A 25,248-nucleotide genomic window follows, 5' to 3' on the forward strand; every position below is an offset into this window, starting at 1 on the left:
AGAGGGAGAGACCGTGAAAGAGACAGAGAAGAGAAGCGACGCCACCAAATGAATATGTAAGCAGCCGGTCATCGCCAAGACCGGTCCTCAGGCAGACATCATTGGATTCATCGCTATCCGTGTCTCCCTCTCCCTCTCATCCTCGTATCCATAAGCTGATTTTCTCATCCTAATGAATTATTCTTTCTTTGTCTTAGTCTTTTTCTTAAAAATGACCGTCTAACCGTTGAACGATTCTACTCCTTGATATATCCCTCGTCTCCTCACGTTCAAAGCTCCTCAATCCCCAATCGCCGACCGTCCTTTCAGTTAACTCCGCCTCCGCCCATATTCCGATCGCTGCTCCGTTGTTTTGCCATCCAAGAACGAACAACTCACCCGGAAGAAACCATACATGGGAGTCATTCGGGATATTTTTGTCCATTGAAAAGTATCGATTTGGTACTTCGTGAGCTTCCGAGTCTTTGCGCCCGTCGGTAATTTCCCAGCGCAATCCTCTCTCCACTCCACTCCGCCGATCTTTGCTCCAGAGCGCCGTGCAATATCCTGCGCGGGATTAGACCCTTAGATTGAAATACAACGGTGGCTCCGTTCCTTGGTCAGAATGCCGGCCGACTATTCATCTACGGCTCGCGCTCTATCGGTTTCGGCCTCTCCGCCAGCTCCTCTCTCGCCGTCAGCCTCCGACTCCTATCCGCCATGGAGCCGTTCGGGCGGGCGGAATCCCGCTAATTTGCCCAACAGTAGAGGACCGACCTCGTTGAAGGACCAACTTGTGAATCGAGCAATGGAAACATCACAGCGTCTGATGGCCACCTGGCAGAGGATGAGCTTTTGGCAGAGGGTGGGGGCCGTGCTAGCGGCGATACTTGCCAATGCCTTGGGAATCGGCTTTTTGATATTTACGGGCCAGGTCTTCGTCTGGTTGCAGCCGGTGGCCGCAAAGTGGGAACACTCGGCGCTGGTATTTTTCGTGCTTTGGCTATGCGTGTTCTTCGTGGCCCTACCGCCGCTGGTCGGATGGTCTACGTTTGGCACCATCTCGGGATACATATTCGGCGTATGGAAGGGGTACGTCATTCGCCTCTCTGCTTATCGGTTCGATGACCCTGGACAAGACTAATATCTCCGATAGTTGGGCACTTTACGCGTCGGCGACGGTGCTGGGTTCGACTTTTTCGTTCATTGTCTCCCGAACCATCCTCTCCCGGTTTGTCACTCGAATGATGGAACGCGATAAACGATTTGCCGCTCTTGCCTTGACGCTGAAGTACGATGGCTTGAAGTTGTTGTGTATGATCCGTCTCTGTCCACTGCCGTACTCGGTATGTAACGGGGCCGTGTCAACGTTTCCCACGGTCCAGCCGTTGATGTACGGACTTGCGACGGCACTCGTCTCGCCCAAACTGCTGGTGCCGGCCTTTATTGGCAGTCGACTACGGATTCTAGCGGAGAAGGGCGAGGAGATGAGCGCCGGATCCAAGGCGGTGAACATCTGCAGCATCCTCATTTCGGTTGCCGTTGGAATCTTCACTGGTTGGTACATATATAGAAGGTAAGAATGCGATGTGATGGCTAACCGCCTGCCCCTTGATTCAGTCGCTGACCAGCCACTTTCTCTAGAACCTTGGCGCGTGCCAAAGAATTAGAAGCGCAGGAGAGGGCCGGCATCCGTCGTTCTCTTCAAATCGACCACGCAGCTCATCGTCCCCATCAAGCCTTCTCGGAAGATCCGGATACTAACACTGCCGCCACCACCCTTGCGCGGGACGAGGAGGAACGACTTGGATTCCACGATTTTGACGACGACAACGTTGATCTGGTCATCGATGACGAGAGTGGGAGCGACAACTCCCCCTACCTGAAGACAGGATCGCGGGATTCGTACCGCGACGAGTTTACCGACAGTAACTCCGACGTCTTTCGGGATGGCGACGGCACGGAGGGTGAAACGTACAGTCTGCATACCCATGTGCGCAAGCCTTGAACCGGCCGCCTCTCTGTATTAAGTGGACCACTTGTCATCATGAGCGATGTTCTTATACGGATTAACGGGGGATTGTGCATAAAATCATATAATAGAGGCGCATTGGACGGTTGAACCAGGGAGGTCTGGCCGAACATGGGCCAATCCCTTGAGAACGAACACCTAGTAGAGAATCTTAATTACTGTAGTACCAGCCCTTGACCTGCGACAATGAATTATGGGTTAGCGAATGGGAAAGAATTTGCAACAGGACGACAGGGACAGCTGTTGCATGGTGCACAGGGACAGCTATTGCATGGTGCACAGGGGCGGCGATCGCAGCAGAAGGCGTGAAGAAGCCAAAAGCGAGTAGGGCTGACGGTTCGGACTGAAAAATACGCTGGTCTTCCGTTCCGCTCCGTCACTGCGAAACTTCGGTCTTGTCTCTTTCCCGCTTCCTCCCTACTTGCCTCTCTCTCTTTGCTTCCTACATGGATTACCCCGGTCCCTTTCCTGGCGCCTGGCGGATTGCTTCGTGTTTTGAGGCTACTACTGTCACTCTCCCGACTCCCTCTCCTTTCTCCTCACCCCCTTTCTCGCTCGGCTAATAAGTCGGGGCCACGCTACAAGACCTATATCACAGGTAAGTCGAACTATCCCTACATGCCTACCAACCCCCGGAGATTTTATTCCAATCTACTGTGGTCGTGCTTCTTGTTTCACTTGACCCTAGACTTTTGATTTGATCGAGTTTTGATCTTCTCCGTGTATCTTAATTCTCTGACATAACCTCAAGGATTGTCATACATCCCGCACTTCAAGCCTTTTGCCTCCCTACCATGAGTGGACCCACCATGGATGAAAACGCCGAGATCTGATACATCCCTTCGGAGAGCTCCGTACAATCTCGTGGATGGGGAAACGTTCTTAGTCCCAATCATCCACCTCTCAAGCAAATAATTTCTGATTGAGCTGGTTGGGAATTGTCTGATGATCATATAATCCCCCTTGGTAGAAGTAACACACATACATACATACATAACATCCTCAACTCTGGATTGATCAGGACACCCGGATCAGAGAGGCTCTCGCCATCGAGATGACGCCGTTCAGTCAAGGTTCATCTACAAATGCCGTCGTCAATGACAGAGGAAGACTCTCGCTGTTATCGTCTCATGCGACACTCGGGCAGCCATACAAGCCACCTAGCTCCGGGTTGGGAGAAGACGTGAACACAAACACCAATGTATACCCCTTTCCTCCTTCCAACAATAGCCTATTATGGAATCCTCAAAAGGCTCCTTTGACCCCCGGAGCCGACACTGGCTCTCAAAGTACCGATGATGTTTCCCGTGATCTCGATGCAGATACGGTTCGGGGTACGCCAAACGACTCTGCTACGACTGCTTCGTTAATATCCACGATCAGTCAGAAAAAATCAACGTCGCCCTTGGCCGCCCTAGATGCATTATCTCCGCTATCCTCCGCTGCAGACCCTAAGGGAACTGAGGGTAGACCCGGCTCTCCCAGATACCGTCCCAAGTCGTCCATCCCGTCAAGGCTCCCTGCTGGTGTTTATGCCCAGCAGTGCGTTGCGGCCGCGTATGCCTCTCGACTCAATCCATATGCTCTTCATAAAAAGGAACAAGACGCCCTACAGGACCAACTTTGTCATCTGCATGTCACCGTGTATCTGAATATTCGAAACGGCATTCTGCGGCTGTGGACTCGAAATCCCATCGTGAGTGTTACCAAAGAAGAAGCCCTAGGCTGCGCAAAGGAATATCGGTGGATGAATCTCGCCTCCTTCGCGTACGAATGGTTAATACGGAACGGATATATCAATTTTGGCTGCGTCGAGATCCCAACTGCCCTGGTGTCCAGCAAAAAGGGTCGCCGAAGAGATGGTCCCGTGGTCGTCGTAATTGGTGCAGGAATGGCGGGCCTGGGCTGTGCGCGGCAGCTGGAGGGCCTCTTTCAGCATTACCACGACCAGGCTGCTTCGCCGCGTGTTGTTATTCTGGAGGGAAGGCGCAGGATTGGAGGGCGTATTTATTCACATCCCTTACAGAGCCTTCGGTCGTCCAAATTCCCCCCTGGGCTCGTTCCCAAGGCCGAGATGGGGGCGCACATTGTTGTAGGCTTCGACCATGGAAACCCGTTAGATCAGATCATCCGAGGCCAGCTGGCTCTTTCGTACCATCTATTGCGCGATATTTCAACCATTTATGACATAGATGGCTCTCCGGTGGATGAATTGCGAGACGCCATGGACGAGAAGCTCTATAATGATGTTCTGGATCGGTCGGGTTTCTATCGACATAAATCAGTTATCGTCCCTACGGCAGAGGGGAACCGAGAATTCATCAACTCTGGCCGAGACGTGTCAACGAGCGACGGACTCACAGTAAGGCAATACGAGGAGGCCAGGGCATCTGGCACCATTGGACAACTGTTTCCCAACAAACGTGTCCGCCGGGGGGTCGGTCATAAGACTGCCGATATCAAGACAACGGGGGCCGCCGGGACAGACCTCGATCGCAACGAAGAAGATCCGGTCGCCCTAGCTTCTCAAACAATGGGGTGGAAATTGAATCCCGGGGTCTCGGTGAACGATACTCTGAACCTCGGTCCCATTGCGAAGGCCTCGCCGTCCCAGACCCTCGGTGCTGTCATGGATGACGGCATCCGACAGTACCAACGCATGCTGCAATTGTCGCCGAAAGACATGCGATTGCTAAATTGGCATCTTGCCAATCTAGAATATGCCAACGCCACCAACATCGACCAGCTCAGTCTTTCTGGGTGGGACCAGGATATAGGCAATGAATTCGAAGGAGAGCACTCGCAGGTCGTGGGTGGCTACCAGCAAGTGCCGTACGGACTGTATGCATGGCCGACGAAACTCGATGTTCGACCGAACAAGTCCGTGTCCAAGATCACATACGACCCGACCGGAGTCGGAAAAAAGACAGTGGTTCAATGTGAGGACGGTGAGTCGATCGTGGCGGACAAGGTGGTTTTCACCTGCCCGTTGGGAGTTCTTAAACACGGTTCGATACAATTCTCGCCGCCTCTTCCCGACTGGAAAGTCGGTGCCATTGATCGACTGGGTTTTGGCGTCATGAATAAGGTAATCCTTGTGTTCGAGCAGCCATTCTGGGATACCGAGAGGGATATGTTTGGGCTTCTCCGCGAGCCTCAGTCTCGAGACAGCATGATGCAAGATGACTACTCGGCGAATCGCGGCCGGTTCTATCTATTCTGGAACTGCCTGAAGACGACTGGCCTTCCCGTTCTCATTGCTTTAATGGCCGGAGACGCTGCGCTTCAAGCGGAGTGCACGCCCGACGCCGAAATCATCGCGGAGGTCACTAGTCAGCTCCGCAATGTCTTTAAGCACGCTGCTGTTCCGGACCCATTGGAGACTATTGTAACGCGATGGCGCTCGGATAAGTTCACCCGCGGCAGCTACTCCTACGTAGCTGCTCAAGCACTCCCAGGGGACTACGATGCAATGGCCCAACCGATTAGAAACCTCCACTTTGCAGGTGAGGCCACCTGCGGCACCCATCCTGCCACCGTCCACGGTGCGTACCTGTCTGGTCTGCGAGCAGCGTCGGAAGTCATAGACTCAATTCTAGGACCGATCCATCTGCCGCATCCGCTGGTCCCAGAGAGAGGCAAAGCGGACTTCTTCTCAGTCAACAGCCCACCTACCAGCGGGCAGAAACGCAAGCAACCGACCGCGGCCTCCTCCCTCGCCACATTAGAACCAGCCGCTCCGCCGGCGCCCAAATCCCCCGAAGTCGCCCTTCGAGAGGCCTACGAACATGCCATGTGGGCGGCCATCCATTCCGAAATAGGACCGCCCATCCCTCGACCGGCACGAACCGTCGGTCTGAACCCTTTCCTCCTCTACCAGAAAGACTACTGGGGCAAATGCCGCCTCCAATGTGACGAGGCGCGCCGCAAAGCGACGAACGACCCCAACGCCAAGGCCCCGCGCGACGAGATCCGCCACGCCCTGGGCCTGATGTGGCGACAGGCCGCCGAGGACGAGAAACGACCCTACATCGACCAAGCGGAGGTCAATCAGCAGACGAACGCTGAGATGAGTTCCAGCTGGCGGCAGAAGATGGCCGAGTGGGAGAAGAAGATGGACAAGGTGAAAGAGCGTTGGTGCGCTGCGCATCCGTTTGATTCGTGGAAGTCGGAGACCGCAACGGATGCGATTAGCGGTGGATCGGGTCCTGGGCTGGGTGCTAATGTCGTGGCTGATGTTGGTGGTCATGCTAGTGCTGATGCCAATGTTGATGCCGCCAGTGTCGATGCTCCCGGTGGTGCTAGTGGATCGCAGCCCCAGAATCCTTCTGTTCAATCGACTAAGCAGTATATGCCTTCATCGAATGCGACTACGGCGGAAGTCAATTCGACAGGACCATCTTTCCTCTAGACACATTCAGTCTCTTTCCCTCTCCCTCGTCTCCCTCCTACATCTGGACACAAAACGACCACATCGTCACTCAAGAACAGAGTGAACGAGAGTGAACGAGAGAAAAAGAAATCCGACTTAAAACGATCTCTTCAGAGGACTGAATATGGATGAAATATCCATACATGCCAGAGTACCAACACTCCCTCCTCTTTCACTTCCACCCTATCCCCTCACTCGAGGGAGATCAATCATAACTCATATATTATTTACATTCATATTTACTGTAGTACTAAGAAATTCGTGTCGTGTCATCTCGCAAACTACTTACCAGGTACTATTCTTTTTCATTTTCTTTGATCAGTAGATATATAAGTGACTTTCAAAAGGGTAAGCAAGCAGGAAGGCTGGCTGGGTCAAATTTTCTTTTGTTTAATCTAAGCTTGAGTGCTTAAGACAAGAAGATAATTGATCAAATGTTCTCTTAATGGCATCTGTCTAGTTGTATCATGGTAGATATGGGGAGATCTAGACAAGGAGACCAACGGAAAGAAACGAGGAAATCTAAGCAAGCAAGCAAGCAAGCAAGCAACTCTCTCTGTTTCATCAAAAAGAATTCTCTCGCACCAGAAAAAAAAGATATATGTCTATAAAATCATTGAAAATTAATAGAAAAAGTAAAACAATAATCCGCTGACGTCTAAGTATAAGAGTGATAGAAACCATCCAGAAACAAAGAGATGTGAAAAGAATAATCATCCGGGACATGAGACATGATAGAATAGTGCGCCGCATTCAGTCAGCGTGACTGACTGAGAAGGGGTCTAAATCATTTATGATGAGATGATAAAAAGAAGGTCTAAAAGATCAGAGGTGGGTAGATAGATGGATAGATGTTTTCGACAGGATTTGCGCTTAGAGAAGAGGGTTTTGCTTGTATTCGGCTCCGGTGCCCTCGGTGTCGGTCTTGGTTTCGTTGGCGGGGGCCTCTGCGGAAGAGTGCTCGGCGATGAACTTCTCGGCGTCGAGAGCGGCCATACAGCCGGAACCTGGAGGGGATGTTAGTGTACTGATGAGAGAAATACGGAAGGGGCAAAAATGAGCGTACCGGCACTGGTGATGGCCTGGCGGTAACGCTTGTCCTGGACGTCACCGCAAGCGAAGACACCGTCGAGGCTGGTGTAGCTGGTACCGGGCTTAGTGATGATGTATTGTTCATCGTCGAGGTCGAGCTGGCCCTTGACCAGAGCAGTGGCGGGGTCGTGGCCGACGGCGTAGAAGAGACCGTTGGCGTCGACGACCTCCTCCTGGCCGGTGACGGTGTCCTTGACGCGCAGGTGGGTCATCAGACCCATGGGCTTGTTCTCGCCCAGAACCTCGGTGGCCACGGAGTTGAAGCGAACGGTGACCTTGGGGTGGGCAAGCAGACGGTTGGCCATGGCCTTGCTAGCGCGCAGCTGATCGCGACGGACCAGGACGGTGACGCTGCTGCCGTACTTGGCCAGGAACATGGCCTCCTCGGCAGCGGAGTCACCACCACCGATGACGTACAGGGGCTTGTTGCGGAAGATGGGCACGGCACCGTCGCAGACGGCGCAGGCACTGATACCGTTCTGCCAGTAGGTCTCCTCACCGGGCAGGTTCAGACGGCGAGCGTTGGCGCCAGTGGCAATGATGACGGCGTCCGCGGTGTGAGCGGGCTCGTTCTCAGGGCCATCGTTCCATTCGGTCCACAGTTTGAAGGGTCTCTGGGACAGATCGATCTTAGAGATGGTCTCGGTGATCACCTCGGTTCCGAATCGAATCGATTGCTTGCGCATGTTCTCCATGAGCTCCGCGCCACCAATGCCGTCGGGGAAACCGGGGAAGTTCTCGATATCGGTGGTGGTGGTGAGCTGACCACCAGCGGCGGTGCCGTTGGCCAGCATACCCTCGTAGAGGACAGGCTTGAGTTCCGCTCGCGAGAGGTAGACGGCGGCGGTGTGAGCGGCGGGGCCGGAGCCGATGACTAGTTTTGCGGTTAGCGATATTTCTTCAAGCCCATTCCTCAAGAACACAGGAGATACTCACTAACGACAGGAGTGTGGACCATTCTGACGGTGGAATTGACGCGCAGTGGCGTCGAGAGCGGATTTGATAGAACCGAGGCAGACGGAGGTGACTGGTTGTGCAGGGTGGTTGCAGCAGCAGCAGTCAATCCAAGAGAGGAGCGAATAGAAGAGAAATTAAATCGGCGAAAGGCGGAGGAAAACAGCTTGCCGGTGTTGAAGGGGTTGGGGGAAAGAGACGAAGGAATTGACCGAGAGTCAGGGGAGAGAGAAGAAGAGGGAGGAGGGCAGGTTAAATTATTATTTCAGTCTCTGGCACGGCGAAGAGGCGAAGAGGGGCGGATTTCCGATGGTGGGGACTTGCGATTAGCTAAGGAGAGCGATTAGTTCATCTGGTCGGGGAGGAGGAGGGACTAGACTGGAACGCACGCGATGACGATGACCAATTGATGCTGAGTCAGGGACGATAGATCAAACCGGTCAATTGATAAGATCTGGAGCGACAGGCGGATACTTGCAGAAGAAAGAGAATGCCGAGGGAGAATAATGCGAGCCGAAGCATCAAGAAGCAGGAAGGAGCAAAGATTAGGAATCATCCGCGGCGAGACCTGGTCACGTGTGGCTTAGGCAGCGAGTCCGGGCCGAGACCGCCTGTGCTTATCGATCAGTTATCGTGGGCATACATCTCAAGTATGAAAGAACTGAACATTCATTGCTTCGGAGTAATACATTTAGATCGTTCATAGGTACATGGCTTAACTCATCATTTCATCAATCATCATGTCATCGACTTCATCTCCCTTCCTCACCGCCCCTCAGGCCAACCCAAACCACTTCTTTCGCTTTGGTGTCGCTCTGACGCCATCCTCGTCCTCCGCTCCACCTGCGCCCATCGGGACCAACGTCTCCGGAGGCATGCCAGCCCCGTCGTAATAGTCCCGTCCGCTTGATCGTCTCTGACCGCCTCCTCCTCCCCGGTTGTCGTAGTCATCATAGTCATCGTCCTCGTCTTCAAGTTCCTCGTCGGTCGCCATCTCGGCTTCGGTATCTTCAGCCACGGCGTGGCGGTCCGCCTTCTTTCGGCGCACTCCCAACCATTTTCTCCATCCCTTGGCGACCGGCGTCGCGGGGGGATCGTATTCGTTACCCTCGAAACGGAGCATTGGTACAAGCATCTTGTACGGCGTAGTGATGCCGGAGGGGTCGCGCGGGTTCAATTCGAGGTTCAGCGTGATCGCCAGTCCACCCTCCAGGTTGACAAAACCGCCGGTGCCATCGTCGCCGTGCTTCGCGCCTCTCTTGGCGGTCTTCTGGCTGAGGTTGGTAGGTCGTCGCATGAAGGGACCCGGCCGGAACTCCGCGGACTGCTGATAATACGAGTCTCCGGTCTCCGCGGGCGGGAATGGGCCGTCCATGCTCATCCGTCGGCCGTTGGGTTGCCCACCAAGATTGAAATCCTTGGTAGGTGGTTTGCCTCGCTGCGACAGTCGACGAAGCAAGCCGCCGCCGCTACCACCACCACCACCACCACCACCACCTTGGGATCGGTCCCCACGGTTGAGCGAGAGTGTTCTTTGGAGCTTGTTTGGACGAGGCTCCTCAAGGGAAAGAGCTTCCATGTCTGGAGTCCCTGGTGGTGTCGAGCCTATCCTCGGTCAGAAGATGATTTTGATTGTCTAAGACGGGTCCAACGCCAACTTACCAGGTTGATATTCTCGGATGGCACACCAGTTGCGCCGGGGAAGCAGTCGCTTGTTATTCCGCGGCTTGTTATTAACGTCGTGAGTGAACATAGAAATCATATCTTCGTCAGTATTGGTGTCCAAATGGTGCACACGATTGCGCTTGTTGAGCGTATCCGAGACCACATCTGTCTGGGGCATGTCCGCAATCGATGAGGAGATGATGTTGGGCATGTATCGATAATCCCTATCTTTGGGGACGTTCAGTTTCGGGTTTGAGTAAAACTCGCCGATGGCAGCCAGATGCACGTCACCACTATAAACCCTTGTCAGCTCAATGCTACAGTCGAACGATGAGAGAAGATCCTACCTCAGGATGGTCACCCGCACAGATTTGTCTGCCGCAAGATCTTGGAGATCCTCGATCAAGTATGTGCGTTCGGATTTGTGATTTTTCGCCGTCCAATGGTCGTCGAAGATCTCGACCTTGCCGCCGTTCTTATTGACCAAACCACCTAACATGCCGGCTTTGCCCAGGGTCTTTCTGCTGTTCAAGATGTTCTTCACCATAGCCTAGTATGTGTTAGTAAAATGATGAAGCGAATGGGGAATGGCTACCTACCACCCGGGGATACGCCAGCGGAATGCTTAACAAAACCAGCAAGTGCTTGGTTTCGCCTCTGACAATTTCACGGTGGCATCGGTCCCAGATCAAGTCGCACGTCTGCTCACTGAGAATTTCGTCGCTCTAATATCATTAGCACTGCTTGTATGCAAGAATCAGCGTAAAATATCTCACCATTCTTTCCGTCCTGCAGTCCAATCCAAGAAGAGCCACTCCGTCGCCCAAGGACATGAACAGGTTGCGACTGCGTTGGTTAATATACGGCCCTGGTTGGGCTCCAAGCAACCAGCTCGGCTCTTCCGCCTCGGTCTCCTCCGGAACGCTGTGGTGCTGGAAGAGCAGATAGTATTTGTACGCGATGTTGCCCAGTCCGGAGATCACAGGTGTACCCATGAACTCGTCGGAGTAGGATCCAAACCCTTCGATGATTTCATGGTCATTCCACATGTTGATCGTGGGGATCTGCGAGTTTGCCAGCGAGTAGAGCCCTTGCGAGAACCACGTGGAATAACGCTCAAGGAACGCGGTCTCCAGCTCCCCTCGAAAGTCTGGGGTAAACGGAGCTTCGTACTTCTCATGCATGTTCTTGATCTTGACCCACTCCTGGAAATGGGTTGACTCCGTAGTGATTTGATCGTTGAAGATCTGATCTCCGCCGCCGATCATAGCGTGGAATGGACGCGTCTGGTGCTCGTTGAGGACATCTCGCCACAGAGGGTCAGGTCCGCAGAGCCTGTCTGAGTCGACGCCGGGACTGAAGCCGTTGCAGGTGTGGAACATGATATTCATCGACTGTCCTCTCGCAGGCACCCAGAATCCCAAAGCCGGGCCCTGGTTGAGGCGATACGCGACTCGTTGCTGGGTCGGTCCTAGCTCGATTTCCAGATTGAATCTCCAGAAGGTGACATCTCTTCCGGGATCTGCATAGAGGCGAGCCCCCGCGATGTCCTTGTAGACTTCGGCCGTCTCTCCGTCCATTTGGTGGAGCCTATTGGCAGGTACCGGCTGCTTCATACCCTCGCTGCTGTAATCGATGATGCTAGGGGATATTTCGTAGATGCCGTCGTCATTCTCCACCTGCGACAGATCCACTTCTTCCTCGGTGTGGTCCACCGGTTTCACGTAGAGAGCCCTGCCGTCGCGACCTAACTTCATAAGCCCGGCGGTCGGATCTACGTACTCGGGAGGAAGCTGAGCCTCTTCGCCGCTGACTACAGCTGGCGGGGGCGGCAAGAGATCCATTGGCTGGGAAAACAGTCTTAACGTGGGCGCTGGTTCATAAGTAGATCGGGAATCCTTTGTCACGATCAGAATACTACCCCTCCACGTCTCCTTGTCGAACGGACCCTTGGGGCTGTCGATTCGCACCCTCTTCAGTCCAGCATAGCGAAGCAACGGGCCGCTCTTCAAGAAAAGTTGAGGCTGGAAGCGGTTTATTTTTGCTGTGCGGTCGAGTCAGTCTGCATGTTCTGTAGTACCAAGACAAAGCCCGAGAGACTCGGTCAGCTACTTGATGTATTCATTACTCACAAGTTAATCTCTGAGCCGGAGGCTTTTGATAATTGTTCGGCAGCGCTCTGCTTCGTCGGCGATCCTTGCCTCCGCCTTCCCACCATGCCTTACTCCGCTCCTTGTCGAAGTGCTGGAATTCAAAGTCAGAGGCTCCAAGCCTTGCGATCGGTGCTGTCCTCCATTCCGAAAGAGGAGGGGGCGTGGGCGGCGGCACGTTAAATGAAACCGTCTGCTTTTTAGCCTTGGGCTGCGGAGGCGGTTCGTTCTCGAACGGCGCCGTCATTTGGTCGGAATCAGGACTGATAGGATCAGATGCAACGGAGCTTTCAACTGCATACGAGCCTCTGCGAGCCTGTTGAGGTGGGATTCCCACCGGGGGGATATCCTTCTTCTTCATTGATTGCGCTCTCGCTCTATTAGGAGCGGCTCTAGAGTTAGCGTAAGGTGAGTTCCCCCAGGTTTGAACATCAGCCTGTGCCGCGGGTGCGATTTTAGGGGCCTCTTGCGTTGAAATGACCCGAGGCATCGGAGCGTTGTTGGGAAATCTGCTGTCCCGATGGATGGGTTGATTGACCGAGCGCGGGTCGACACGATTACCACCCCCCTGATGGCTCACAGACACTGACCGTCTCGGGGCGCTGCCTGTTTTGATGATGGGAGCAGCAGAAGGTCTATCATCGGAATACTCTGAGTATTGATAAGACGGTCCTCTGCTGCGAGTAGATTTCGACTTGTCGATCGGTCTGTGTTCGCGATGATCCATGCCGTCACCCCCTTCGGAGGCATATCGTCGGTGGTCAGATCGTTTGGGGGGCTGTTTCACAGGCTGCGGTGGCATCGCCGATCTTTCAGGTCTATGTCTCTGGGAGACACCCGCCTCAGCATCGGGGACATCCCGTGTTGATCTGCGCTGGGATTTTTTGGGTGCCGGGGGCGGAAGGTTCTCGCCGCCATTCTGCTGGCGAGTCATACGTTCTTTGAGTCTCATCTCTGCTTCTTGGACTCGGGCGCGTTTCTCTTCTTTGCTGATTCCGTTCAACGTGACCTCTAGCTTTTGGAGAGGCGATCGGTCTGAAGCCCAGTCTCGTCGCTGCTCCGACGTAGAACGGACCGTATCCGACCGTTTTACCGGCTTCGGCTCACCGTTGCTATTTGATGGCACCGATGCCTTGCGTACGACAGCACCATCGTCCCCGGGAGTAAATTCATCGTTTACAGGGCGAGGCTTTCGCGAGACTGGGGGCTTGGGTGAAACCAGGGGCTCTGGCGAGACTGGCGGTTCAGGTGATGCTAGCGGCTCAGGAGATGATGGGGGTTCCGGCGATGCTGGATGCTCAGGCGATGATGGAGACGCAGGCCATGATGGCGGTTCAGGTGATATAGAAGGCTCCGGCGATGATGAAGGTTCAGGCGATACTGGAGGCTCAGGTGAGAGTGGTTTCTCGATTGAATCTAGACTCGCCTTCGGAGGAAGGTCTTTAGCTCGAGCGGAGAACGAGCGGTCCACTTCCTGTGTTTTTGGCGCGGGAGCGTCGACCTTGGATGGTTTGGGGTGCGTGCGGGGCATATCTGAGCTTCTGACATCTGATTCAGAGTCGTCCTCCGTGTCCGTGTCAACAGGTTTGGGAAGCTCAGCTAGTTGACGGGTATGTAGTACTGCTGGGCGCAATGCGCCATTGGAGGGAGGAGGCGGCGGCGGCGGCGGCGGTGGAGGAGGAGGAGGAGGAGCAGCCTTGGAATCTCGTAGAGTTGGAGGAGGTGGTGGTGGTGGAGGAGGAGGAGGAGGGGTGTTAGACTGCTGTGGAGGAGCCTTGGGATTCTGTGGAGGAGGAGGAGGAGGAGGAGGAGGAGGGGGGGGCGTCTTGGAATCCCCGTCCGTCGGGGGCTGAGATGCGACGGCGGCCATTCTTCCAATGACTTGATTCCTGTGCCACCGTCCAGAGAGGCTCGGACACGTGGGGAGTGACTTGGCTACCGGGGTTACGTGGGATTGATTTGCTGCGGTACCTGTCTGACCATCTGTGAGTGTCGAATCTCCACCGGTCAATCGCTTTGGCCTCTAAAGAGCGCGAAACTGGCCTTGCATGAGCCGGAGTTGGGATTGGAGGCACATACTTGGTTCGGGGCCTTAGTAGATGCAGGTCACTTAAGCAGAGCGATGCGTAATTGGAGCGATCTTGCAATTGCCTGTCGCGACCCAATGATTTTCAGAAGACAAATGGATTGAATGTCAATTTAACCGATAAGCGACAGAAAAACAAAAAATAATTAACAGTGCATGCTGAGAGCAGCGAGTAGATCGATAGGCAGACTCGTCCGATCTGACGCCGGCAGCGGTGGGGAAAGGGAAGTATACAAGTCACGTCAAGTCAATGTGGGTGAATTCAATGAGACAAGAAGGAGGGGAGAGGAGATGAACCAGGAGAGAGGAATACAGATGATGACACTAGTCGTCGAACACCAAAAATCCAACCGAGAGAAGCGAAAAAAAGATGCGAGGGCAGGAAAATGGAATATATCGCGAGGAGATTAAGCCGGTGGCTGGAAAAGAAGCCCAGCCCTCATCATTGCGGGGCCCTTCTCGTGCTGCACAAACCTCCGTCGTCAGGCACGTTTCTAAGAAAAGAACCATTGACGAAAAACTCAATCGAAAAGAGAAGACAAAAATAAAAAGAAAACAAGGCAAATTACAGGCCCAACTGCCCTTCGCAGCCCGACCATCCAATCACACCGTATAGATCCCATCGCCGATCCATCCAACAAGCGGTGTGTCTACCGAGTACCCCCAGTAGGAGAAGGGCTCCAGGTCGGATTGTTGGCCTGTCATTCGGTGTCGGAGAATTGGGACAATTGGAAAAAGACAGGGAGATATTCTGTGTATCCGACATTGTGTTTGAGTTAGAGACAATGTCTCGACGCCGAGGCTTTCTCTATATATTTGCGGATGCCACCCCTATACCCAAGATAATATAATGATGACTGCCACCATCTGTTAAACATGCCAGGTGAAGACACAAGTTAAGTAATTCAAGATACTCTGCTGTAAAAGGAATGAGAGAGAAAATCAGATATAAAAATAAACCATCATAACAGAAATCGTGTTAATGATAGTTAATTGGGAGAAAATAAGATCTACTACTACTACACCGGGCGAGAAAGTATACAACTGAAACTAGAGGGTCGAGGGCCACTCGTATAGCCCTAAGCGAGATTCCTCCCTCGATTCTAGATAACCGTTGTCCTTTTTCTACATGGTGCCTGACTGATCGCTATTGTTACTACCAAATTGGATTCCTAAACCGAGCGACTTTTCCTTTCCGCTTTAGGCCCGACTTGGCGCTGCTTTTGGCTCACTGAGCGGCCCCGAGCGTGGGGTAAGCACAAAAGTGCGTGGCCTGAGCGCTTCTTTGATTGAGAGGGGTTTGAAAGAGGTTGATCAAAGCTCCAAGACAGTCTATTGCTGATTGTTGATTGGGCCAGTCAATAAACCCTATCACAAAATCATTTTCTGTGAAATCACACTCCAGTCTGGACAACCCAGGCGGTTTACACGTCAGTATTTCGAGGCGCAGAGGGCTCTTGACCTCCCCCGCTCGCCTACAATGGAACATGTAGTAAAGTATATATGCGTCATGGATAAAAATAGCCAGGCTCTAATGATATCCAGATTGAATACACGCTTATACTGGAAATTAACTCATGGTTGGCTGATGCTCTCCACAATGAACTCGAGATGCTTTAGTTCTTGTATAAATCCTTGTTCACTTGCTTCTTAATCGAGTTCCTTGGGTCAAATCCTCTGCGGATGGACACGTAGGCATTTCAATTCATACACTGCCCGATTGATCTCCTCCACAAACCCTGGCTTCCGGCGATTCTTAGGATCAGATTCAATCGACTTACACTTCCGATTTGGGGACAGTATTCCCAGTATCAGCCGTTGCTTGATGATTTCCGCCCTTTAAAAGTCAAAAATAACCACCGTCTTTATTTCCGGGTTGTACGACCAATTCCGTGGTGCTGGATCTTTATGGACGAAATTCAGGGCATGTATCGCAGACAGTGACTCTTTCAATTTGGAGATAAGACGATCGCAACCTATTGCGCGGAGAGAAATATCCGTAGGTTGCCCTCCTGGGCTTAACAGCATCATATATTCCGGATAGGCGATCCCATCGTAGCTATAGGGATGATCCAAGTCAATGCTCCTTAGATAAAAAGGAATGTACTGGCCCTGAATTGAACGGAGCTTGTCATATATAGCAGCTTCGTGGTGAAGGTGATCGCGGAATTTCAACTCGGTACATTTTGCAGGGACGGTGTACCCAAGCGAGGAGAGCGTTACTTTAAGAAGAGCGCCCCGAGAGTCGTGTATATCGAGAATTTCGCAATTTGCGTTAATAGTCTGAGACAGCTGACGCTTTAATCGACTAAGAAAGGTTTTCGAATCAATTGTATGGCGCGTTGTTCCATGATCACGGACATTAGGACAAGCCTGATCTAGATCTTCCCCACGTCCTTTCACCATCCCATGCAGACATCTGAGTGTGTAGTAACGCCGCTGATTTTCCTTCCTGAAAGAACTTTGGGAAGATGTGGGAGGACTCAAGCGAGCCGATTCTGGTTTTGTCCGTCTTGATCGTGAAGGACGCTGACTCCGGCTCGGTGTGTTGGGGTTTTCTTCCTCGTCTTCAGGGTCACAATGCCATTGTGATGGTCGACAATCTCTCGGAGTGGGCCCATGTCTCTTACGGCGTAATTGTATTGGAGATCGAATAAAACCTTCGCTTCTTGGTGGGCGATATTCAGACGATGGAACTTCCTTATTCGAAATCTCACCCAAAGCGTCCGCAAGTATAATTTCCCATTTTGGCAGTGTATTCATTGCCTGTAACCCGCAGGTCTGGCTCCGCTGTTGCAACTTGAGCGCCTGGAGTGTAAAAGCAAGAGATTGACCTACGGCGGTCAAATGTAGACGATTGGGATAGTTAGAGTAAGGATCCCATCCGGTTTCATCTCCAACGTCCCCCTTAGGAACGGAAAGGTGGTAAAAGAGTACAGAGGGATCTTCGCCAGTACTGAAGACTCCCACTTGGGTATGAGCACGAACCATATAGTCAAAAGGCTGTGACAGGAGTCCAACAAGCGCTCGCTGGAACCGAACTTTTGGGGTCTCATCATCAGTCTGTATCATGATTTCTTCGATATCCATGTCATCCAATCCTTCGTATATAAGGCCTATCTTGACTTTGTGCGGAGACTTATATTCTTTGATGTACGCTGCGACACGATGAGTATATTCAGACAATTCGTTTGGAATATTGTAAACGCAGAACTGATTAGCACGAGGCCGTTTAGTTAGGACCGGCTGTGGTGTTTTTGGTCGCCTGCGAAAAGAGGTCTGTAAAATTTCCATCTGATTATCAAGAATCTGCAAGTCTGCATAGTCCTTCTTGAAAACTGCATGAATAAGCCGTGTCTCTTCGTACCCTACTTATATCTTAGTTGAGTCAATGGTGAATAAGGCGGGGGTATATACTGACCACGTGTCGGCAGAGAAGTGGTACAATTGACAATGATCAAATCTTGGATCATACCATCTACTCGCCAAGGGTAATACTGGCCATTCTCGTGAAAACGCATAATGTGTTCGTTGATTCGGTCTTGTTCCCGGGCAATCTCCACTGCCCATTTCTGGCCAGGAATCCAAAAATCGACTCGGCCTTCTGTGGTCCTGGACCACTCGGTACAGACTGGCACACCTCTACCGGCTATCTTATTAAAACACTGATAGAACTCGTCTTGATACTGTGCCTCAATTGGTTTTAGCTGTGCACCACTTGACAATGTCTTGCCTTGGGCTGAGTGCGTCAGATTCGAGCTTGAAAGTCAAATCTCGTAAATTTTGGAATTCGGAGGGTAGACTTTTCGCTCTTTTTGCGATGTAGTGTTCGATCCACCTAGGAATGGTTAGAATAATGCAATCAAAAGATCTGAAGTGGACACTTAGACGAACATGCTTTTCATGTAATTCGTAACTATCCTCGATGATTGAGGATGCAATCTAACATGTTTCCAGCTGGCTGCTTCCTTGTTGGGTTGAATAAACTTCTGCTGAACTTGCGTCTCCATGTTGGGTGAGCGAATGAAGACATTTTTGACAGACAATATCCAGCTGTCCGTCCTTAGACGTTCCCGTGAACTCTTTACAAGGACAGCAGACGGTAAGATTCCCGATCGTGACGGGAGAATTGCACTTCCCGGACATAATTCGCAGAACTGGAAACTTCGAGGTTCTTGTCGAAACTGGCGTGCCTGTAGTAGTTGAATGACTAGAAGCCATAGTGTATGGTATCAGCCTCACATCGAATATCTCGCATCGAATATCGAAATGAAAATGAAAAATAGATAGACCGTGGACAATACCGTGGGAATTGAGAAATAGCCAGCGTTCCGCGGTGATGGCTTGCGTCGTGTCAAAGCGGGTTCATTTTCTTTCACTGCTGAAGAGGTAAGTTCACACCTGCAGGTGACAATGAAGGTGGTTCTTGAGCTGACTGGATGGTTTGAACGGAAAAGTCGGGGTGATGACCTTTCTCCCCACCCGCGATAGGATCTGGCAATTCCCCACCCATCAAGTTGTCAAAAATGTCCAGTAATTTACGCCTCCTGATTTTTTTACTTGACTTCTTCACTCAAGAAATGCAGATCCAATTTCACAAAATCAGCTTGCCAGAGAGGATTACCGGGGTGGCAAAATGCAGGACACGGGGTGACTGGTCCAGTCAGAGCCAAAAGCCGGAGAAAAAAAAAGGAAATGGTGGGAAATAACCCAGTGTCAAGAGGGAAAGTTGGAGCTATGTAGACCACTGCGATGCCAAGAGGCACCTGTATATTATTCCTGAATAAGCAAGCTATACTATATCTAGTAATTCGCCGTCACTGCAGACTAGTTACGGAGTAGTTATTTGTTAACCCGTGCACCGGTTCTAGTCCGGTAAGGAACCTGTGAATAATGAAATCGCTCATATACTGCCCCCCAGATAGGATTTACAGTTCACTGATACACTAACTATTGAGAGCCAGCTAGTGAAATGACAGCAGGAATTTCTGGATCAGCGTTGATCTCCAAAATGCTTGGAATATCATCGTCCATTTGATCTTCAGGGACTACACCAACATCCAAATGTCAATGGGAGATATGAAGCCTCTTCTTGGCTTTGTCTAATAATCTGAATAACGGGGCCCGTATTCGTACAATAACGGGGCTGCCTGCTCAATGTATGCGGATCACTGCAAGGAGCCCCGACTTCAACGTGTCTTCTCTGGTGCCCCTAGCCAGGACTCGACCTGATGGGATAAGAATAACCCCCCGTTCTTCCTCACAATAAACATAGTTAATACGAAAAAGAAGTACCCGATCTTTATCTTTAGCTACCTCAAAGGCGCCATCTGCAGACCCGCCAAGAGTCGGTGGCACTCGGGACTAAGTGAATTTAGCCCCGTGAAGATCGACGGGCCAAAGCGAGCGCAACTCAGGAGTTTCCCCGTCCAAACGTCCTCCCACGCTTCGAGCAGTGCTCGCTATCCCCAACATCCACTTTTGTGATCAATTCTCGTTTCTTTCTCTTTTCTTTTCTGTTTCGCCTGCGGTGCTTTTGCTTCTATTTCATCTGTCCTCAAGCGAATCTCCTTTCTTCTCCCTAGGTCTGGCACCGAGTTCCGTTCCATGGCAGTCGTCCGATATCTGTCCTAATCTCGCCTTCCGTGAAGAAGGTGTCTATTAGCCGCCACCATGCGTCTTCTCGACACCGCGGCAGTGGCTTTTGGCCTCTTCGCTGCTACGACCGCCTCGCTCCATCCTCGCCGATCGTACGAAACCCACGATTACTTCGCCCTCCACCTCGATGACTCCGCTTCTCCGTCCGATATCGCCCATCGACTAGGGGCTCGCTTTGAAGGCCAGATCGGAGAACTGGATGGCCACTATACCTTTTCCGTGCCGCGCGACGTCGACGGAGATGTAGACTCCATGCTGGAACGTGCGCGGGTCCGAAGGAGACTCAGGCGACGCTCCGGGGATGGTAGCTCTGCGCTGGATACCGATGAGGGACTGGACGGTGTGCTGTGGTCTCAGAAACTGGTTCCCAAGCAGCGACTGCAGAAACGGATACCTCCGCCCGGGAACTTCCCACGAGTGCCCGCGGGCACCACCACCAAGGAGAACCCTGAGGCCGTGAAGATCCAGAAGAATATCGCGTCCACGCTGCAGATCGCCGATCCGATTTTCAGTGGCCAGTGGCATCTCTACAATACCGTGCAGCTCGGCCATGATCTGAACGTCACCGGTGTCTGGTTGGAAGGGATTACGGGACATAACGTTACGACGGCGGTGGTGGACGATGGGCTGGATATGTACAGCAATGACTTGAAGCCGAATTATTTTGCCAAGGGTTCCTACGACTTCAATGAGAAGTCGCCGGAACCGAGACCGCTGCTGTCGGATGATAATCATGGCACCCGATGTGCTGGAGAGATCGCGGCGGCGAGAAACGACATTTGCGGAGTGGGCGTTGCGTATGACAGCAAGGTTGCTGGTATTCGCATTCTCTCAAAACCGATTGACGACCAGGACGAGGCACTCGCGATCAACTACGCCTACCAGGATAATCACATCTACTCGTGCTCGTGGGGTCCGCCTGATGACGGAGCTACGATGGAAGCGCCCGGGATCTTGATCAAGAAAGCTATGGTCAATGGCATTCAGAAGGGGCGCGGCGGCAAAGGCTCCATCTTCGTCTTCGCCGCTGGAAACGGTGCCTCGTACGATGACAACTGCAACTTCGACGGATACACGAACAGTATCTACAGCATCACCGTCGGTGCCATTGATCGCGAGGGCAATCACCCCAGCTACTCGGAGTCTTGCTCCGCTCAGCTGGTGGTCGCCTACAGCAGTGGTACAACCGACGCCATTCACACCACTGACGTCGGCACTGATAAGTGCTATTCTCTCCACGGCGGAACGTCGGCTGCGGGGCCCTTGGGTGCGGGTACCATCGCTCTCGCTCTCAGCGTTCGACCCGAGTTGACGTGGCGGGATGCTCAGTACCTCATGTTGGAGACGGCCGTTCCGGTCCACGAGGATGACGGCAGCTGGCAGGTCACCAAGAGCGGCCGGAAGTTCAGCCACGACTGGGGATTCGGAAAGGTGGATGCCTACTCGATGGTGCAGAAGGCCAAGACCTGGGACCTCGTTAAGCCCCAGGCATGGTTTCACTCGCCGTGGCTCCGGGTGCAGCATGAGATTCCCCAAGGGAACCAGGGTCTGGCCAGTTCCTACGAAGTGACCAACAAGATGGTGGAGAAGGCCAATATTCAGAGGCTAGAGCATGTGACCGTTACTATGAATGTTAACCACACTCGCCGCGGCGATATCAGCGTGGAGCTGCGCAGTCCGGAGGGCATTGTCAGCCATCTGAGTACCGCTAGACGGTCTGATAACGAAAAGGCGGGCTATGTGGACTGGACCTTTATGACCGTGGCACACTGGTATGTTCATGCACCGGCTGGTTTTTTTTTTTTTTTTTTTTTTTTTTTTTTTGGTTTACTGCGCTATTTAATTCCTACCGTACTAACAATATCAAGGGGCGAATCTGGCGTTGGAAAATGGACGGTGATCGTCAAGGACGCCGTTGTCAACGAGGATATCGGAAAGTTTATCGATTGGCGACTGAACCTCTGGGGTGAAGCCATCGACGGCGCCAAACAGGAGCTACATCCTCTACCCAACGAGCATGACGATGATCACGACATCGAGGATGCGATCGTAGCCACGACAAGCGTTCAACCCGGGCCAACCAAGACCAAAGCCCCGAACCCGCCCACTGACGTTGCGGATCGTCCGGTCAACGCGAAACCTACGCCGACTACGCAGAACCCCACGCCGGCAGAAGATACCCCGGCCGAAGAGGAATCGAAGGCGCCCACGCCGGCGGAAACCACTGGCTCTAAAACCAGTCCCACGGAGGAAGCGGCGGCCGCGACTACATCGTCCGAGAGCTTCTTGCCCGCCTTTTTCCCAACCTTTGGCGCCTCGAAACGCACCCAGGCCTGGATCTACGCCGCCATCGGGTCCATCATCGTGTTCTGCATCGCCCTCGGCGTCTACTTCCACATCCAGCGCCAGAAGCGCCTGCGCAACGACCCCCGCGATGACTACGACTTTGAGATGATCGAGGACGATGAAGATTTGCATGCAGCCGGTGGCCAGGGCGGTCCCACCCAACGCCGGGGCGGCGAGCTCTACAACGCTTTCGCAGGAGAGAGTGACGAAGAGCCATTGTTCAGTGATGAGGATGACGAGCCGTACCGGGACCGGTCTGGTAGCGATGACCAACAGCGACGAGACAGCTCTCACGGAGATCGACGATAAGCCTGGATGAACGATTACCCTATTCTTTTTTGGGTTTGGATTTGAATGGAATTGAATTTCTTTTGTCTTCTCGCTCTGTCAATTTAAATGGATGTTCGAGTTGATGTCTCACGGATGCGCGGAAACGAAGAAGGCGCATGGAGTTCTGTATATATTGTAAGAGAGCGCCTGGGGTTGCCAGAAAATAGAAATATAATGCAAATCATAATGCAACTGGATGCGAAGTCTTAGTCAGCAGGTCTTGGCGATGATGACGCCGATCGGGCGCTTCTCCAAATGGATTGATTGCCTGGTCTGCTCCACTGCCTCAACTCCGCACCCTCTCGACCAAACTGAGCCTCTCCCCCTCTCTTCCGGCTCATTGTTTGTTTTCCATTCGCCTATACCGTTTTCTTATCTGCATTTGGTTTGGTTCGTATCTTTGCTCAGCCGCAGTGAGCCGAACCGACAAACAACTTGTTTCGGCGGCAACCCAACTCTTCGATGGATCAACACGACGACTTTGATAGCGTCTCATGGAGGCATGACGCTGGTAGTGATGCCTCCGGGTCCCGTCCCACCACCTCGGGGACTGATGCGGAAGAGCCGTCTGGCCTTCATCACGACGTCAATGGCAAGCGCAGGATGAGTTCGGCAGGCCACGAACCTCAGGCCGGTCCGCTCGCCGACGCCGTCGACCTGGCGGGCATCGGTGACGGAGTGCTCGAATGCCAGGTCGATTCGCCGTTGAAGGAAAGCGATGGCACCAAAGATGCCTACATCTCTTATTTGGTTACTACACATGTGGGTTTACATCTTTCCTTCTGATAATCAACGATCGCAGCCTCGTCCTGGTGACGAGGGTATACCGCTGCCTAGCTACTTCCACACCCCCCCTCCCCATTCCAATGCTGACGGGGCGGAAATCAATTATCCTAGACCGATTTCAAATCCTTCCAGAAACCAGAATTTACCGTCAGAAGACGATTTACCGATTTCTTCTTCCTATACAAGACGCTGTACCGGGAATATCCCGCTTGCGCGGTCCCGCCGCTGCCGGACAAGCATAAGATGGAATACGTGCGGGGGGATCGGTTCGGCCCCGAATTCACCACCCGCCGGGCCTGGTCGCTACATCGGTTCCTGAAGCGGCTGACATTACACCCGGTCCTCCGTCGAGCCCCTTTGCTGGCGGTATTCCTGGAGTCCCCCGACTGGAATGCGCACATGCGCCTGCGGTCCTCTCGCAACTCGACCAGCACCTCCGACGGCAGCGGCGTGCCCGGCATCTTCGATAACTTCACGGACACGTTCGTCAATGCGTTTACGAAAGTGCACAAGCCGGACCGCCGGTTCATCGAGGTTCGGGAGAAGGCGGACAAGCTGGACGAAGATCTCAGCCACGTGGAGAAGATCGTGGCGCGGGTAGCCCGGCGCGAGGCCGACCTGGAGGCGGACTACAATGAGCTTGCGACGCAGTTCCGCAAGCTCGTGCCGCTGGAACCGGACGTCGAGGTGCCCCTGCAGGTCTTCGCGGCGTCGGTGGAAGAGACGGCGCGCGGGCTGAAGACGCTGAAAGACCACACGGACCAGAATTACCTGGGTTCGCTGCGCGACATGGAAGCCTACATCCTCTCGGTCAAGGCACTGCTCAAGACGCGCGAGCAGAAGCAGCTAGACTTCGAGGCGCTGGTGGAATACCGCAACAAAGCGGTGGCCGAGCGGGACTCGCTGGCCACGAACCCGTCGTCCTACTACGCGTCCAACCCGCTCACCTCGTCGCCCGCGTCCTTCATCCGGTCGAAGATGGAGGACATGCGCGGGGTCGACCACGAGCAGTCCCGCCGGGAACGGGTGCGCAAGCTGGAACTCCGCATCGACGAGCTCACGCGCGAGGTCGAGTCGGCCAAGACCACGTCGGAGATGTTCGACGAGGAGGTGGTGCGCGAGGTGGCGGACTTTGAGCGAATAAAGGCGGTCGAGTTCCGGGACACGCTGGGGGCGTTGGCGGAGAAGCAGATCGAGTTCTACCAGGGGGTGCTCAACACGTGGGAGCGGTTCGTGGCGGAGATGGACGGGGATTTCGAAGAGGGTCTGGCGTCTCAGGCACAGGAGGGTGCCGCCGTGGCCCGGTAGATTCCCCAGGGATGTATGGAGTATGACATCAAAGCAGCCAGTAATTGTTAATTTCGGGACGGGGTCGTATTGCTTTAGCTTTATGATTTATCTCTTCATTCTCTGTCTTCTTTTTTACTGTTCCCTCTGGAGTATCTGGTTGAGTCTTGTCCTACCCACAACGCAAAGATTAAAATCAAGATTAACAACGCCTTTGTCCCATCCATCTATTTCATTAGTTAACCGAAAGGTATTAATTATCTACATCAATCATAACATCACCGTCACCATCATCAATTAATCTAACCCGCTTTCTCATACACCCAATATCCAATACCCAAATCCAATTCTACCGACCTACAGTACCTAGTCTCCCGAAGAAACCCCAATACATTCAAATCCACAATTAACTATATGGACGAAAGACGATAAAGAAAGAAACAAAACAAGA

At 52.8% G+C, this 25,248-nt stretch overlaps 7 protein-coding genes across 7 annotated transcripts; 4 read left to right on the forward strand and 3 right to left on the reverse strand.

The window, feature by feature from the left end:
• Positions 1 to 604: 604 nt before the first annotated feature.
• On the forward strand, positions 605 to 1,987 carry KD926_008940 (TVP38/TMEM64 family protein; the record flags this gene model as incomplete). Its single annotated transcript, XM_053101527.1, has 3 exons — positions 605 to 1,071; positions 1,136 to 1,555; positions 1,624 to 1,987. The coding sequence occupies 3 exons, from the start codon at positions 605 to 607 to the stop codon at positions 1,985 to 1,987; spliced, it is 1,251 nt and encodes a 416-aa protein (XP_052954935.1).
• Positions 1,988 to 3,065: 1,078 nt separating this feature from the next.
• aof2 (putative lysine-specific histone demethylase Aof2) lies at positions 3,066 to 6,422 on the forward strand (the record flags this gene model as incomplete). Its single annotated transcript, XM_053101528.1, has 1 exon — positions 3,066 to 6,422. The coding sequence occupies one exon, from the start codon at positions 3,066 to 3,068 to the stop codon at positions 6,420 to 6,422; it is 3,357 nt and encodes a 1,118-aa protein (XP_052954936.1).
• Positions 6,423 to 7,316: 894 nt separating this feature from the next.
• trr1 (thioredoxin-disulfide reductase TRR1) lies at positions 7,317 to 8,493 on the reverse strand (the record flags this gene model as incomplete). The annotated part of the gene is made up of 3 exons (XM_053101529.1): positions 7,317 to 7,450; positions 7,510 to 8,409; positions 8,472 to 8,493. 3 exons carry the CDS (start codon positions 8,491 to 8,493, stop codon positions 7,317 to 7,319), a joined length of 1,056 nt encoding a protein of 351 aa, XP_052954937.1.
• A 771-nt stretch (positions 8,494 to 9,264) lies between these two features.
• On the reverse strand, positions 9,265 to 14,174 carry KD926_008943 (uncharacterized protein; the record flags this gene model as incomplete). Its single annotated transcript, XM_053101530.1, has 6 exons — positions 9,265 to 10,094; positions 10,152 to 10,447; positions 10,502 to 10,704; positions 10,754 to 10,879; positions 10,931 to 12,198; positions 12,287 to 14,174. The coding sequence occupies 6 exons, from the start codon at positions 14,172 to 14,174 to the stop codon at positions 9,265 to 9,267; spliced, it is 4,611 nt and encodes a 1,536-aa protein (XP_052954938.1).
• A 2,055-nt stretch (positions 14,175 to 16,229) lies between these two features.
• On the reverse strand, positions 16,230 to 18,400 carry KD926_008944 (uncharacterized protein; the record flags this gene model as incomplete). Its single annotated transcript, XM_053101531.1, has 3 exons — positions 16,230 to 17,758; positions 17,812 to 18,149; positions 18,285 to 18,400. The coding sequence occupies 3 exons, from the start codon at positions 18,398 to 18,400 to the stop codon at positions 16,230 to 16,232; spliced, it is 1,983 nt and encodes a 660-aa protein (XP_052954939.1).
• A 1,663-nt stretch (positions 18,401 to 20,063) lies between these two features.
• Positions 20,064 to 22,703, forward strand: kexB (kexin kexB; the record flags this gene model as incomplete). Its single annotated transcript, XM_053101532.1, has 2 exons — positions 20,064 to 21,820; positions 21,917 to 22,703. The coding sequence occupies 2 exons, from the start codon at positions 20,064 to 20,066 to the stop codon at positions 22,701 to 22,703; spliced, it is 2,544 nt and encodes an 847-aa protein (XP_052954940.1).
• A 483-nt stretch (positions 22,704 to 23,186) lies between these two features.
• KD926_008946 (sorting nexin-4) lies at positions 23,187 to 24,818 on the forward strand (the record flags this gene model as incomplete). The annotated part of the gene is made up of 2 exons (XM_053101533.1): positions 23,187 to 23,486; positions 23,622 to 24,818. 2 exons carry the CDS (start codon positions 23,187 to 23,189, stop codon positions 24,816 to 24,818), a joined length of 1,497 nt encoding a protein of 498 aa, XP_052954941.1.
• Positions 24,819 to 25,248: the final 430 nt, after the last annotated feature.

This window comes from Aspergillus affinis (assembly GCF_023601865.1).
Source record: "Aspergillus affinis strain CMG 70 chromosome Unknown NODE_60_length_195438_cov_84_765746, whole genome shotgun sequence".
Lineage (NCBI taxonomy): Eukaryota > Fungi > Ascomycota > Eurotiomycetes > Eurotiales > Aspergillaceae > Aspergillus > Aspergillus affinis.